The sequence below is a fragment of the Plectropomus leopardus genome, chromosome 4, assembly GCF_008729295.1.
Source record: "Plectropomus leopardus isolate mb chromosome 4, YSFRI_Pleo_2.0, whole genome shotgun sequence".
In the NCBI taxonomy this organism is placed as follows: domain Eukaryota; kingdom Metazoa; phylum Chordata; class Actinopteri; order Perciformes; family Serranidae; genus Plectropomus; species Plectropomus leopardus.
In genome coordinates this window covers 32,913,308-32,929,017 of record NC_056466.1, presented here as the reverse complement: position 1 = coordinate 32,929,017, position 15,710 = coordinate 32,913,308, and the positions used below count along the sequence as shown (strand labels likewise).

The 15,710-nt window shown below is 40.4% G+C and overlaps 2 protein-coding genes across 5 annotated transcripts; one reads left to right on the top strand and one right to left on the bottom strand.

Moving 5' to 3' along the window:
- The first annotated feature begins 1,068 nt into the window (after window positions 1-1,068).
- On the top strand, window positions 1,069-9,730 carry zfp91 (ZFP91 zinc finger protein, atypical E3 ubiquitin ligase). 4 transcript variants are annotated; one of them, XM_042485302.1, is made up of 13 exons: window positions 1,070-1,237; window positions 1,474-1,941; window positions 2,234-2,271; window positions 2,476-2,613; window positions 2,960-2,999; window positions 4,440-4,550; window positions 4,633-4,725; window positions 4,889-5,074; window positions 6,151-6,201; window positions 6,421-6,499; window positions 7,903-8,017; window positions 8,126-8,225; window positions 8,329-9,730. In XM_042485302.1, the coding sequence occupies exons 2-13, from the start codon at window positions 1,529-1,531 to the stop codon at window positions 9,323-9,325; spliced, it is 2,361 nt and encodes a 786-aa protein (XP_042341236.1). In that variant the 5' UTR covers window positions 1,070-1,237; window positions 1,474-1,528; the 3' UTR covers window positions 9,326-9,730. The 4 variants fall into 4 exon arrangements, with proteins under 4 accessions (XP_042341239.1, XP_042341236.1, XP_042341237.1 ...); XM_042485303.1 differs by having other exon boundaries at window positions 1,070-1,941; window positions 2,476-2,595; XM_042485301.1 differs by having other exon boundaries at window positions 1,070-1,941.
- A 2,635-nt stretch (window positions 9,731-12,365) lies between these two features.
- Window positions 12,366-13,826, bottom strand: si:ch211-113e8.11. The gene is made up of 2 exons (XM_042484991.1): window positions 13,515-13,826; window positions 12,366-13,403 (listed from the first exon to the last, which is right to left on the bottom strand). The coding sequence occupies exons 1-2, from the start codon at window positions 13,589-13,591 to the stop codon at window positions 12,746-12,748; spliced, it is 735 nt and encodes a 244-aa protein (XP_042340925.1). The 5' UTR covers window positions 13,592-13,826; the 3' UTR covers window positions 12,366-12,745.
- Window positions 13,827-15,710: the final 1,884 nt, after the last annotated feature.

Genomic DNA, 15,710 nt, shown 5'->3' with positions numbered 1-15,710 from the left:
AACCTACTTTGTTGTTGAAACTGTTTGTAAGACTAAATCTTATTTCTAATAGCAGTAACAAAAGGATACAAGGAAATGGATCTGTCTTGATTCAAATCATATTGTGCACACATTATTCTGTTCCCTATACATACAATCACACAATTAACATTTGCTATTTGCCATTAATTACTTGTTTTAACATGGTAATCATTAGTAAAATGCTTAATGTATGACAAATCACTCAGTGATAATAAAAATATATTCAGAAGCTGCACGGTAACACAAGGTAAAAGGCAGATTTATTAGTCATTTTTAATTATAGTTTAAAGACTAAGTGAGTTTATTTTGCTGGAATATTATCTCCAACATACTGCTTTAATAAACACCAACACCACACACCAAACCTTCTTCATTACATTGGCCAAAGGCAGGAGGATTTTGAATCAGTTTAAAGAGACTTTATGCTGTCACAGTCAAGTTATGCATTTAAGACAACATTGCCATCTGGTGGTAAATGCAGCCCATCAGAGCAGCTTGCAGCAGAGCTGGAGAGCTCCGACCAGCCAGTGCAGGTTTTCACTGGCAGCCATGTTAGCTCTACTGTCATCAATGCCAAATATTGTAATTGCATTTAGTCTAACTTGTGGTTAAAATATTAATTCCACATATGCAAGAATGATATATTTTAATACAGTCTTAGTTTTGAGTCAAATAATGTCATTTATTCCTTTATTTTTCACATAACATAAAACTGTAGGCTGGGGAATAAAATACACTGACGTGTGGGTAACTGTGGCAGGAAAAATATTTTTGCATGCATGGGGTATTTCACATAATTGCATTAATACTGTATATGTTATTATTTTTGATTGTGGCTTTTTTGTACTAAATCGCATTGCTAATTCTACGCAAGATTTTATATACCTAATATGTATATTGAAGTACGAACAAGAGATATAAAAATCCTTAAAACTAAGTCTACGCTGTATTGAAATAAGTTGCACTACACTTCCCATGATGCCGCGGCAGCCAACTGCGTGCGTGATGCTTTTGCACGTCTGCTGCGGTCTTTGTAGATTTACAAACAATATAGCTCGGCTGACTTGATATGAAAAGGGCACGCACGGAAATCCAGATGATTTATAAAGCTGCTAAAATGCGTTGCCGCTCCTGAATGTAACCTCAGTTTATATTTGGCTTAAAGGAGACGCCACAAAGCGCACAAAATGGTTGTGCACCAGGCCCGGGCGAATAAGTAGGTTTACTATAGCTTTAAGAACGCGAAAATAGTGTCTGCTTCTTTAAAATTATATCGGTTTATTACTGAATAGATAATTAAGAAAAGTTTTCAATTTCTAATCAATAAATATATGCATTTAATTTGCGACGAATCTAACGCATTGACAGAAAATGCCCCACTGTTGGATAAAGGCCGCTTACAATCCAAACGTCTTTAAGCCAGATGTTGTTCGCCTTTCCTCAATTTTCTAGTAAACCTGCTTGACTTTAAGCTGAAATTGAAGTGAGCAGGAGTGTCCTCACGGTGATGGAACCGGCTGGCGACCGAACCGGGGGTGAAAATAAAGGCGAAGAGCCGGCGGAAGACAAGGCCGCAGAGGAGACCCCGGCCACCAGTACGGTCAGTACCCCGCGCAGGGGGCTCAGAGAGCGGGGACCGTGCCGTCCGAGGTCCGGCGTCTCTGCTACATTAACAGACGTTAACGGAGCAGCGTCGAGTCCGCAGAGCTCGGGACGGGTTTTAAGAGACAGGTCCACGAGGGCAGTACCGGCTTGGCTGAAGGACACCAAGAGCGACGACGACGAGGACGAACCGAGCCCGGACAGCGGTACCACCAAGCGGAGGAAAGTTTCCAACTCGAGGCGGAAGAAAAATTCAGAATCTGCGGGTTCTGTCGAGGCTGGAGGGGGGGTCACAGGTGACAGCCTTCAAGGCACAGAGTAAGTTTCAACAGCTAATTGACGTTTGTTTATAATGAGCCTGTCTAGACTCATACATTGAGTGTTTATGTCGGTGGTTGGTTCCTGTCAAAAGCACGCCTTCAGCATAGCTCGTCCCCTTTCTGCAGCCCTGCATGGGGAGGGTGGAGTAAACTTACCTGAATATACAATTTATTGCAGTTTTACTCAATGCTAAAAACGCATTGTTGTATTAGATATAAGATGAGTAATGTCATGTCGCTCTGCAGGTGGAGTGAATGTCAGATCTCTGTTTTTTTCCTCCTTTTTGCAGCTCAGAGGATCCAAAGAAACCTGCCACAGATGCTCAAGGTAACCAGAAAAATGTTGGAGGAAAAACACTTTGATATGTGTCTTGTTATATCTACATTTAACTTAAATCTCATTATGTGCAAGTGGATTATGTGTATATTATAAATGTTGCTGGCTGATGTGTGGTTGTGTCTGCACTTGTCCTGTCCCACACTTGATGGCATACAGTATGTTTGATGGCACGCTTCTGCTCCCTCACTCCAGCTCAACCCTCCAGACGCCCCCAAGCCCAGACTCGTGCCAAGCCCCCGTCTGGCAGGGCTGTCCGCAGCTCTGCCAACAAGCCTGTGTGTAAGACTGAACCTGGAATGGAGAATCCAGCTGGTGAGCAACCTGTTGACAGTGAGTGACGACGGTTCAACATGTGGGCTTGTAATCACTAATCAAACCAGTACTTCAGAAACACTGAAGCACCATGCTTGCTACTGTTTTTTCAGGATGTTAGTTAGCCTTCGGTGAGTTATTTAGCTGAATTGGAGGGTTGTGATTGTGGAGTATTGGTGCAACTAATGGGTCGGTGCTGCCTTTGAGGTAAAAATCTGGGTGCAATCCTTTCTCGGTCCCTCTCCTCTATTTCCAGTTAACTCAGAGAGATAGAAGTAGAGATAGAGATAGAAGTGGCTAAAACTGTTTTTGTTGCCTTTCTCAAGCTGATGATCTCTTTTTTTGTGCTCTGTTTGTTGCACAGCAGTGGAAGGAGAGGTCAAAAATAAAGACAAGTATGAAATGTAAGTATATTTTTTAACTTCAGATTAATATAATAATGAACATGTTAAAAGTCCAGTGTGTAGGATTTAGGGGGCTATATTGGCAGATATTGAATAACATTTAAGTGTGTTTTCTTCAGTGTATAATCACTGAAGAGTCATGCACTTGTCAAATTATAATGAGCCATTTATAGCTACATAAGGAGCAGGTCCTTGTCTATGGATATTGCCATGTTGCACTTTGACGGAAGCCCAGAACAGACAAACCAAACACAGGCTCTAGATAGGGCCATTTGAGTTTGCCACTGCAGTTAGAAGCCCCTTCGCAATAAGAGTTTCAGGAAAGACAATGATTTCTATCATGAAATTGCTTTATTATGTGTTTTTACTGGTTAAAATCATCTGGTCTGTTTGTTTTGGAGAGGAATAGACCTCTTTGGCTCCCAGTAAAAACCTCCTAAAACATGAAGAGTGAAGAAATTCGCAGTGGGTGAAGTTTCAGTAGGTTGTGATCTGCAATCCTGTTATAGTTATATTCTTCTTCTATTCTCTCTCAAAATGTTATAATAAATTAAACTTTATGATTCACTTTATCAAAGTTTGTAAAACACATGCTCTTGGCAACGTCGTCTGTTTGTCAGTTAATGAATTTGTGGTAGTTGCAGCAGCATGCTGACAGATTACACTCCATTTAAACAGCGTTCCTGGACCTCGGTGTTACATGTTAAGCAATCACAGGTGCACTGAAATGGGATGGGCCCAGTGACAGTGACAAGCACAGTGTTTTACCCAAAGTTTGACATTTTTCAACCTGGCAACCAGAAAAAAATACTGCAAACATGCTGTAATCAGTGCAGAATAGACACTCAGTTCTGTTTGTAGCAGAGTGTAAATACATGACGCTCACATTGCAATGCATTAAAATATATGTTTGCCTCATGATTCAAGATTAACTTCACCGTTCCACAAAGTGAGAAATCTGTCTTTGGCTCTTTAATCATGCTGCAGCCATTAAAAAATAATGTAAATATAATACAATATTAGCATTGAACATAACAAGACATTGAGAATTAATGAATAACTTCAAAAAAGATAAATAACAGGTTCTTAGACCAGTGTATATCCTGCAGTATTTGCCACTGTTTAAGAGCTTTATAGACACAGGAATAAATTAATTTTGAACGAGGAACTCTGAACATCTTATCAGATGGCAGCAGTTCATACTCTGTATGGAGAACATGGGATGGATCACTTACAGTCTTCTTGGCCTGCCTTAAGGTAGCCTGTTCAAAAATAGTCTTAACGTGAAATTTATTAGCGTCACATAATTTTTGCATGGACTTGGTACTGAAGTATTGTTTTTTTTGATATCCCTAGTTTACTGTCTTGTATCCTGTGAAAGTGTGTAACTAAGTGTGAGTGGTGATATGTTTTAATGGCCGCTGTGTTTCGCTCTTATAGAAAAAAGAAAGAGGAGGAGAGCGAGCATCCTGCTGATGTAGTCTTGGATGATGAGGACCCTCCATGTCGGGATGACTCAAACGACCTCAGCTCCCAGGCGCAGACTCTGAGGTACACTCATCTCATTCACTTGACCCCGTGCAGACAGAGAGCAGGGAACTCTGTTTCAAGTGAGTTGTTGTTTTGCTTTCAGTGGAGCTGAGGAAGAGGAGGGTCTCAGCAGTGACGAAGATCTTCCTTTTACAGATGACCTTAACGACCAGAGCTACGACCCGAAGGCTGAGCGGTGTGTGTGTGTCTGTGTGTCTGTGTGTCTGTGTGTGTGTGTGTGTGTGTGTGTGTGCGTCTGTGTGTGTGTTTCTCGGTGTGTGTGTGTGTGTCTGACATATTAGAAGGTGGCACCATATATTTGTTTGTGCAGTAACTGGACATTTTTCTCTTTTTCTTAGGGATGTCCCTAAACCAAAGCGCAGAGCTCCATCCAGACAGAAGGAGAAGAAAGAGAAAGAGAAGGCGCCTAAAAAAGAGAAAGAGGTTGCTGAGATAAAGATAGAAGGTTCAGACAATTTGCAGAGTTTGGAAGAGGAAGTAAAGCTAGAGGAGGAGATCGTGGAGGACCCGGATGGACCCAGGAAGTAAGTATAGTACAAGTCAATGTGTATCAAGTTATCAACAGGACAGATTCACATTGCACGTATGTCTCATGAGCAGGGCTGTCAAACGATTAATTATTTAAACCACGACTAACTGCAGAATTTCCATAGTTAATAGCGATTAATCACATTTTTAATCATGTTTGGCATTATTTTGCATCCATATTGACAAAATAAAGCAATTCTTATCAGAATCAGCAAGAACTCAAAAAAACTACATTGGACTAACATAAAGTGGGCATGTCATTGTTACCCACAGGACCCATTTTCATTCAGATATCTTGAGGTCAGAGGTCAAGGGACCCCTGTGAAATGACCGTGACCGTTTTTCCATCACCAAAATTGAACCCTTTAACACCTGAATCGACATCAGTTTTCTTGTGCTGCATTTAGACGCCTTTTACCGACTTTTAAATCTCTGAAAGCAGTGCAAATTAATTTGATTTCTTTTAAAAACACAGGAAAAATTACAATAAGCAACAAACCTGGTAAAAGGTGACAAGAAAATAATCGGAAAATTAGCTGGTGGGAATTATTTGTATCATTTGATCAAAAAATGAGGGAAAAATTTCCAGAAAACCATATTTATAATTCTCCTAATTATATATTTAAACTTATGTCACAGGAAAAAAAGTAAAAATGTATGTAACTCTTTTAGTACGTACTACTTACTTAGTACTACCTAATTTTCTTGTAACTAATTACTAATTTCTTGCAAATTTTTGGGCAAGAAATTAGTAATTAGCAAAAAAAAATGCTTGTCGCCCTCTCTGCGTGTTTTTAAAGGAAATCAAGCCTATTTGCTCAAGTTTCAAAGGGTTAACCTAACTGTGGAGCCTCCTTCCGGGGAAAGACATGATTGACACCTCTGGATTCCTAAGGTGAACCAGTATCATAACTGTAGCTTCAAAACTCACCCCGGTACTCATAAAAATGTTGGCCGGTGATTAAAAATAAAACAACGTGCAGAATTACATCACGATTAACGTGTTTACGCTGACAGCCCTGCTGATGTGCTACAGTTGTACTCGTGTTGAAGTATTTTCCTTCTGTGTTAGGAGAGGCCGGCGGAAAAAAGACGATAAAACCCCACGACTGCCAAAGAGAAGGTGAGGTTGTTGTTTATTTTTGGGGCGTCATAATCTGAACCTAACAATATGGTTTAATGAAACATCCCATCATCATGTCATCCAAAAATAAAGTATATGTCAGGGATTGATGTTTGACAAAGCAAGCAGCAAGTTTGGATATGTGAGATATTGATAAGGGCTTTAAGGTCCATCTAACATGTGGTTTCAGCTTTGTGACGTTGTGCTTCACTCACACAGGAAGAAGCCCCCAGTGCAGTATGTGCGCTGCGAAATGGAAGGATGTGGGACGGTCCTGGCTCATCCTCGCTACCTGCAGGTCTGTGTCAGCAACCACACTATCTTTCTGAGGCCTGTTTACACCTTTTCTCTTTCTCTGTAACGTCAGGAGAATCTCGACTAGCTCTCAATGCTGAAATGTTCTCGCAAAACAGTGTCACAAATTTCTTGTGCAAATTGAAAAAGGTGCAAATAGTGTGAATGTCAGGTGTTTTTGCATTGCGTTATCTTTTTGCGTCTGTGCATTGACTTTGAATGTAATCTCTCTGTGTAAAAGTCTTGCTCTGTGTTTGGCGTGAACACATGAGCTGCAGCAGTTCAGATGTAGTGTTTTGGAATCTTCTCAAACTTTGCAAAAGATCATTTGATATTCAAACATATACACTGTAAAGAGGTTAGAGCTTGCACTAATGTTTTTATTTCATTATATCTGAATCTGTCAATTATTTTATTAATGAATAGTTCAGTTCATAAAATGACAGAAAATAGCAACAAACGTCCATCACAGTTTCCCAGGCAGCATTTTGAAATTGACTGATTATATGTTCATCACATAGTTTTGGCACCAAATGTATTTTTCTACTAAAGTGAGAGGATCGGCATCAATTTTGACTTTAATACAGAAGTATAAATGCACAATACATTCAAATACTTCCAATAAATTAAATATTTTTTATATATTTTTTACAATTTAGTCATTGGTGCCATCATCGAGAAAATGTACAGACAGAACTAAACGTAAACCTTTTTATTAATGATTGCATAGTGGCTGTGGCTTACGAGGTGGAGCGGGTTGTCCACTGTTTGGAAGGTCCGCAGTTTGATCCCCAGCTCGTTCAGTTGCTCTGCAGGACTGCTCCTGATGGCTGTTCCACTGATGAGTGAATGTGTATGAATGTTTAAAAACTGAGCAGCAGGTGGCACCTTGTACGGTGGGCTCGGCCGCCAAGGTATGAATGTGTGTGTGCGTGTGTGAGTGTGTGAGTAAGTGAATGTGACAAGTAGTGTGAAAGTGCTTGAGTGGTTGAATGACTAGAAAAGTGTGTGCAAGTCCGTTTTAAGTCCGTTTTTAGTTGGGGATAACAGATTATCGGCCTGGCTGATTGTTGGGGCCGATCTTTGGCATTTTGCAGGGAACTTGCTGTATATGATGTTGAGCGTTTCAGTTTTGTTCAAACATATAATCAGTTTTGTGTTGGAGTTTGTTATATTCCAAATTCTAAATATTGACAGATTTTTAATTTTATTGTGAATACATATTGGTTCCAAATATATATAATATAGTTATATAATATAGTTATGGTCTCATTAACTACTAATTATCAGTATCAGTATCTGCCCTGAAAAAACAATATCGTTCCACCCCTAGTTTTCATTCTGCTAGCTGGTCCATTTTTTTCCTGTTAGTGATGATCTGTTTTTACACTTTGTTCTGCACACCAGCACCATATAAAGTACCAGCACTTGCTCAAGAAGAAATACGTCTGTCCTCACCCGTCTTGTGGAAGACTTTTCCGACTCCAGAAGCAGCTGCTGCGTCATGCCAAGCACCACACAGGTACAGCATACACGTATGAAACATACACGATGTCTGACCTGTGTCTGACCATTTGTTGTTACAACTGAAAATAGAGCACATTTTTATTTGATTGTTTTGTTGTTTTAGACCAGCGGGACTACATTTGTGAGTTCTGTGCTCGTGCCTTCAAGAGCTCCCACAACCTGGCTGTGCACCGCATGATTCACACAGGAGAGAAGCCCCTGCAGTCAGTACTTCTCTGTTCACCACTGCTTATTTGCTTTCTTTATTTCTTAATTTTTTTAAACTTTACTCAAGTACATGCATTTTCTTTTGTTTTCTCCCCATAGGTGTGAAATCTGTGGCTTTACGTGTCGTCAGAAGGCGTCTCTCAATTGGCACATGAAGAAGCACGATGCTGACGCCACTTATCAGTTCGCCTGCTCCATTTGTGGCAAGAAGTTTGAGAAGAAGGACTGCGTGGTGGCCCATAAGGCTAAGAGTCACCCCGAGGTGCTAATCGCCGAGGCTCTGGCAGCCAACGCTGGCGCCCTCATCACGACCCCTGCCTCCCTGCTAGAGCTGCCAGGAAACCCCATGCAGGCAGAGGTCACCAGCCTGGACGTGAGCCAAATAGGGCAGGATGGGCAGGTGGACCAGCTGAGCCATGAAGGGCAAGCGGGGCAGCAAGTGGCTCAGGTGTCCCAGATGAGTCATGTGACCCAACAAGTGAGTCACCAAGTGGTTTTACTGGGACAAGACCAGAGCCTCCACACCATGCAGGTGCCAGTGACGATCGCCCTGTCCCCCATTGACCCCCCGTCGCCGGCGGACAACCAGCAGCAGACTCACCTCCAGCTCCAGATGCCCGTCCAGTTCGTGCAGGCCGCTCAGCAGCCGCAGCAGCCGCAGATCCAACAATTGACGCTCCACTCCGGCTCCGTAGTGACCCAGCATCAGCCTCAGCTGCAGCCTCTTCAGTCCTTCTCCTCCCAGCAGCAACAGAGCCAGGGCCAGACACAAATCCTTCAAATGACCTTCCAGCCGGTCAGTCAGGCTCAGACCCACATCCAACAGATCCCCATTTTAGCCGCCTCACAGCAGCTGCAGACCCTGCACACAGCTGCCATGAGCCCTCCTCTCCTGTCCCCACCCCAGCCCCAGGACCCAGCGTCCACCAACGGGGACGGCTTTATTCTGGACAATCCGGTGCTGTCGTCTTCCTCTCCGTCAGCCAGCTCCCTGGTGCAGACAGAAGCTATGGGGGAGGATGGCGTGGTGTGGGAGCAGACGGGACACGGGGAGGTTCTGTCGGACAGTGCTGAGAGGCAGCAGACTCTCATGTAGAGCAGTGCACACGCAACAGAAGCTAGAGGCACATCGTCATACTGTGTTGCAACGTTTGAGGTCATCGTAGGATCACCGATATATTCAGTACTGTTCACTTATAGTCACATTCGGTAGCTTTTTAGAATATCTTATCAGGGAAAGATATGTGTGTCTGTTTGTGTAAGTTGTTGCCTTTGTACATAAGTCCTGTAACTAGCCTTTTATGTGAGTGCGTGTAATGATGCTGAGGTTGCAAAGCTGTTGCTATGATGCAACAACACAGCACACCTCTTAGTAATATATAGCACACACCTAGAGTGTGGCATCAAGGCTCCTACTGATAGAAATCCACTCTTATTTATATTATAAATTAACACAAAAAACACATCATAAAGCTATAAACAGGGTTCCCACGGTCATGGAAAACCTGGAAAAGATATACAATTTCAAAATCACATTTTCCAGGCCTGGAAAAGTCATGTAATTAGTTAGGGCTGTACCCGACTCAGAATAATGTCAGTCAAATCAGATTCTGCTGTTAAACACAAATATTCCACGATGCATTTTTTTTAATGTAGTTTTATGTTTGATGAGGGCTCAGCAGGACGTTCAGAGTGAGAGCAGCATTCATGTTATATAGTAAACAAGCTAACAGCGCTAACGACAGGTCGCAAACACGCGACAACATCTTTTGCCGACACTAGATATCAAACAAAAGTAGGAGACTTCCAAACTAAGTTGCTGTGAGCTGTCTATTCACCACTTCTAAGCAGAAGAGAGAAGATAATGTCATCTCGGAGCTTGCAGGATCGCTCTACCTCTGTGCCGCTGCATTGCGTCTGCTGCAGCCTCTACCACAGAGAGCAAGAGCGCTCACTCTGCAGCAAAGTCTGGAGACCAAAACGGCCCCAGAAGTACACTGCACAGCACACTGATTGGCAAAAAAAAAATCTGACTGCCCAACTTGAAGCAATCTAAGTCAACTGAGGGGTTCTTAACCGGTGATTTGAATATCTGACTTTCAGGAGACAGCCCTAGATTTAGTAAAAATGATTATGTTTCTGAAAAGTCATGGAATTTTGCTGTGCGTAATGAAATTGTTATACTTGTCTTCCTTGGACAACCTTTCACGTAACACGAAAAATGCATTTGCAAATTCATTTTCTGAAGCTGTCGATGTAACGCAGCTCTAACATGCGTTTATGCGTGATAGCATTTTGCTTACCATCATATACAGTTTTTCATTTTCAACCTATGCTTCTTCTCCCCCTTCATGTATGCCGGCTAGCTGAAATTGTGTTTGAATAGAGTTTTAATCTGTTTGGAAAAAATGCCGGGCAAGTGGGGCAAAGAAAAGAACATTTTAGTAATGGGTCCTTCAGAAAATTATTTAAAAGTTTGATAATTTTCTCCATAAAATACTGCGGGAACCCTATATAAACACCCCAAAAATATGTGGGGTGAGTAAATTCTGCTGAAATAAATAGGAAGCTGTTTTTTCATTTAGTCTCCAGATCTACTGTAAAGCCTTTATTTGGTGATGTTAAAGGAAAAAATGTGACAGAAAACTATCTTACAAAGACAAACATTTCAAACCCTAAAAGGAACAGACAAAAAGATGTTTAACAGTCCTGTAAAAAGTCACAAAATATGCATATTTTAGCTATTTTGGCAGTGTTATTAAACCTGTTTCACTGACAGCTGGTAGACATTGAAGGAATATTAATAAATATAATGTATGTACTCACAAAAGTCCTCACTCAGATATCATAAATCACACATGAACCCATAAATTAACAGCAAGCACAGTCACTGAATTCAACTCAGATTTTGTCAATAACCTTTGAAGTGTAATTTGATGAGCAAAGCTTATAGAAACTTTGGAGCATATGTCCGTACTAAATCTGCACCTCTCTGGTTTGTGATTTAGGGTGTGTGTTAGAACAAACACAAAAACTGTTCATTTATAAGATGTAAATAAATGTCTTAACATTTATCCCAAGCAACCCCACACACTTTCTCTTCTCTTCAAATGGGGCTGCTATCATTTTGTTGGGGTCAACCATTGGATTTATAATTACTTTAGAAAATAAGCTCTGTGGTAAACAAACATTTATGATACTTGCATTTTTGTTCAGCAAGATGATCTTCACAAATGAACACCACATTTAGGATTTTTGAGGCCTGAATGTGATTGTCAGAAGGAAAAAGCTGATGTTAGACTATTAATGAACTACACCACAGTTTCATAATGTAATGTTGCCACCACAACAAGGCTGTATAGCCGTGTTTGGCATGACTTTCTGTAGTCTCATTTAGCCACTTTTTAGCAAACATCTTTTTCAAGATGCATAAAAGCTTCAAAATTCACAGTGGAATATTAATTGATGTATTTTATGTCAGAATAAAATGCAAATGTCTTTTCAGCATGTGTTAACCACAGACCTTATTTCTAACCAAAGATCTATTAAAAAAAAACCCAGTGACTTTGAGGCAAAGGAACTGGAGGTGCTAAAATGCTAACTCATTTCTTGGTTTTGGGACAAAGACTGAAGTTATTTGTCATTCAGTGCTGCAAAGTGTGCGACTCTCAATAGAACTCTTGATAAAATTATGTATAAGACAAGTGAGATGATTCACTTTTAGGATACTTGCATCATGAGCTCCAGGAAAAAAAACAACAACACAATTAACCCTTTGAAACCTGGAGCAACATCACTTTTCTTGTGCTACCTTCAGTTGTCTTTCACAAATATTTTATATATTTGAGCCATGAGCAAATTCATTTGATTGGAAAAAGGTAATGAGCAACTTGGTAAGAAATGTTCCACAAAATGCAAGAAAATTAGTAGGTTTAGAAAATTATTCTTAATTCTTCTTATGATTATCATATTTACATTTTTTAAATTATGTTACAGGATTAAAATTCTTTTAAGTTATCTTTCCAAGTGTTTGCTTTTTTTTCATTCTTTTCTTTTTCATCTGCTTTATTTTCAGGGTTATTTTCTTGTCCTTTTTTTAAAAAATAATTTCTTGCAAATTTTTGGGTCATTTCTTCTTTTGGTACACATTTCCTTCTTTCCATGTTTTTAAAAGAAATCAAGCAGATTTTCTTAGGTTTCAGAGGGTTAATTTTTTAACCCCTTTTTCTATGGGCTATAAAGTTAGATGTACAAGCCTGACTTTGCAGTTTTCTTGCCCTTGGCTATTGGGCAATCCTTGTTGAGCCCTGACATGACAAAATATTCTTGAACCCACAAACTGCTCTCAATATGGGATTGTGGGTAATAAAAGTGTTAGAAGCTTTAGACTAAAGTGCTGGATTTAACTATGCCTGAGTTATTAATTGGTCCTATAGGATAGAGCACAATTTCTACAACACATACACAGAGGACATACCCCAGTAATATTGCTTTATGACAGCTCAGAAAACACCCATCAGGACATGTTGACCTGCTCTCTCTCCCTCTGCATGGTGTACTGCTTCATGGCTCTTTTAGGAGGAATCAACGTGTTACTCAGTCCGACCTTCCTCTTCTTCACCTGCTGCCCTCCTGACTCTTCCTCTTTGATGTCCTGCCGGGGGTTCTGGGATCCTTCACCTGCATGTGACTGATCTGACACAGGTGTGTCTTCACTCACAGGTGTGTGGATGTCAGTCTGGAGGTCACTGTCATGAGCAAACTTGCATTTGATCCCAAACCTGCACCTTCCGTCTTTCCTGTAGGACACGCACATCCTCTTGCCTCCTATGTGGGAGGGTTTGGCGTGCATGGTGAGGGGGACGTGTTTCTGCAGGGCGCTCAGCTTCTGCTCTGCCTGAGCCTTGAACGGGTTGGCAAATACACTGCTGTCAGAGCAGGTGTGAAGAGGAGGAGGAGGCAGTTTACTGGAGGAGAGGGGGCCCAGAGAGGGAGCAGACACCCTGGACTGGCAAGCTGAAGAGGACTCCGGTTTTTGGGTAAGTGGTATTAATGAAGACGTTTGTGTGTCCTCTTCCTCTGATTCTGACTCACTGGAGGCTGAGCCAGACTCCAGCAGGAAGTTTCGGCTCTTTTTCGCAGCCGATGCCTCATCACACACCTCCTTTACACAACTGGAAGATAGAAATGTGCACACGGAGAGACGGAAATGCCGCATGTAAACTAGCGTACAAGTATCTGACAGTCTGGTTTTTATGCTATATGTTTTTTAAGTGAACACTTACCCGACTCCATCCTTGTTTCCATCCTCGCCATCGCTGTCAGACTCAGAGGACACTCCATATCCGACCAGAGAGTTCATGACTTCAAAATCAGCCGAGGCTAAGCGAGCTAGCTCCTTAGCTTGTTATCAAAATCAAAACACGCTAATACTGTCCCTGGAAAGTAAGTAAGCACAGCAGACACTTGAATTCATTAAAGTAACACGGCAGGGAAATATTTAATCATCCCTATGTCCCCTTTAACGTCCAGGCTGAGGTCTAAATTACACACAGTCTATGGTCTAAACGCTAGCTGCTGTCATTAGCCGCTGCTCGGTGTTTACACTGTTTGCCTGCAGTGACCCCTGCAGGACAGGAGTGGTACTGCAACTTTCCCTCATCAGCAGCCCACAAACCACAAACAGCGACCCTGAGCTCAAAGGAACCAAAATTCACTTTATTTTCCATCTATAGGGATGTAATCAGTGTTGGGGAGGTTACTTTGAAAGCATAGATTTACAAGCTTCTTCACACTGAAAGAAGTTGAAATAAACTAAAGCAAAGCTAGGGAGCGATGTAATGTGCTCAACTAAGCTACGTTAAAAGACAATACAAAAACCTTAAATCTAGGCTACTTAAAAAAGTTGCATGGACAACCTAATCCTTTGAAACCCAACTAAACTGGCTTTACTTATTTCAAAAACATAACAAGAAGGTAATGAGAAACTTAAGAAGAAATGACCCCAAAAAAACAAGATATTAGTAGGCAAAAAAAGTATATTAAAAGAATATTAGCAAAATCAAAATACACTAAAGGGTTGTCAAAAACATACAAGGAAAAAAGCTTTTACAGTTCTGTAACTTAGTGTTAATTATATACTTAGAATTATAATACAGTTTTCTGGACATTTTAATACATAGTTTATCTTATTTTTAAAAAAGGAAAATTATGATTTTTCATGATTAAATAATTATATAACCTAGCAATGTGAAAGTGAGGTCAATCCAGATTTCAGGGGCTAATTGATTTTTTTTTTTTTTTGGCAAGATTGTCATATTCATCATCATCATTTAACAAATTTTGTAAAAGCAATGTTTTTTTAAAGTAATAATGAGGTATTATATTGGCATGCACTTCAAGATACTGTGTAAATGGAATCATTCAAGTCAACTTTAAAATATACATTCTCAAATTATAGATCACATTTGTCTCAAATGGCTTGGCAGTCTGCAGCATACTCTTTATTCCTATACTTAAGTTGCAAGGTGTTTTAATAACATATATTTTCCAATATCATTAAATGGCTGTTACATGAATTGGCTACTGTGGTTTAAAAGAAAGTGTGTCAAGTTAATATGACGTTTTGACAGTTACCTTTGTAACACTTTACCTATTAACTGGCTTTAGTTTATTGTTATTTTGACACCATATCCATCTCCAAAAGATATTACATTTCTGTATTAGTTGTTTTTTCTTTATGTGTATGTGTTTGGTTGGTTGTTTAAAGTCCTCAGAATACCTTACAGATTAGTCCACTGACTCCAAACATTTCTCTCGCAGCATATCAGTATTGTCCCTTAGTGGAATTCATAAACTCTATAATTCATAATTTGTTTAAAACAAGTTTAAATGACAAATTCCAAATGGAAAATTGTCCAAACGGATATGCTAACTTGTCAAACACAGGTTATAACTAATAGCCATATTTATAGAGGCTGTGTTTCATTTATGACTGTGGCAGTGCTCTGGCATTGTGACTGCTGGCTCCCTGACACGGCTTCCTGGCAGTCTAAATGGAACAAACCCACCATACACCTGTTGCTTCTCTGCTGTGGCAAGTAAAAATGTCTGTATGAGCTGCTCCCTTTTGCAGACCTCTTATGTTTACTGCACAGTTCTGATATTACACTGAGATGTATTTTGATGAAGAGAATTGACCTAGAGAGGTCAAACCAACATAACAGTCTTGGTATTGGTAGTTCTTTTTTGATGGTGTGTTAGAGTATTACCAGGTTTTATAGCGCCACACTATAAAAAGGTCCATTACAAGTAAAAGTCCTGCATTAAAAATAGTGCTATCAAACACAATCGTTTAGACTTGCCCCTGTCCAGTGCTTTTTTTCCCCAATTTTTTAAAATCATTTTTTTACATAAATACTTACATAGTAATACAACAACTGTGCGTTACACTAGAGCATCTGCATCAGGGAAAAAGAAAA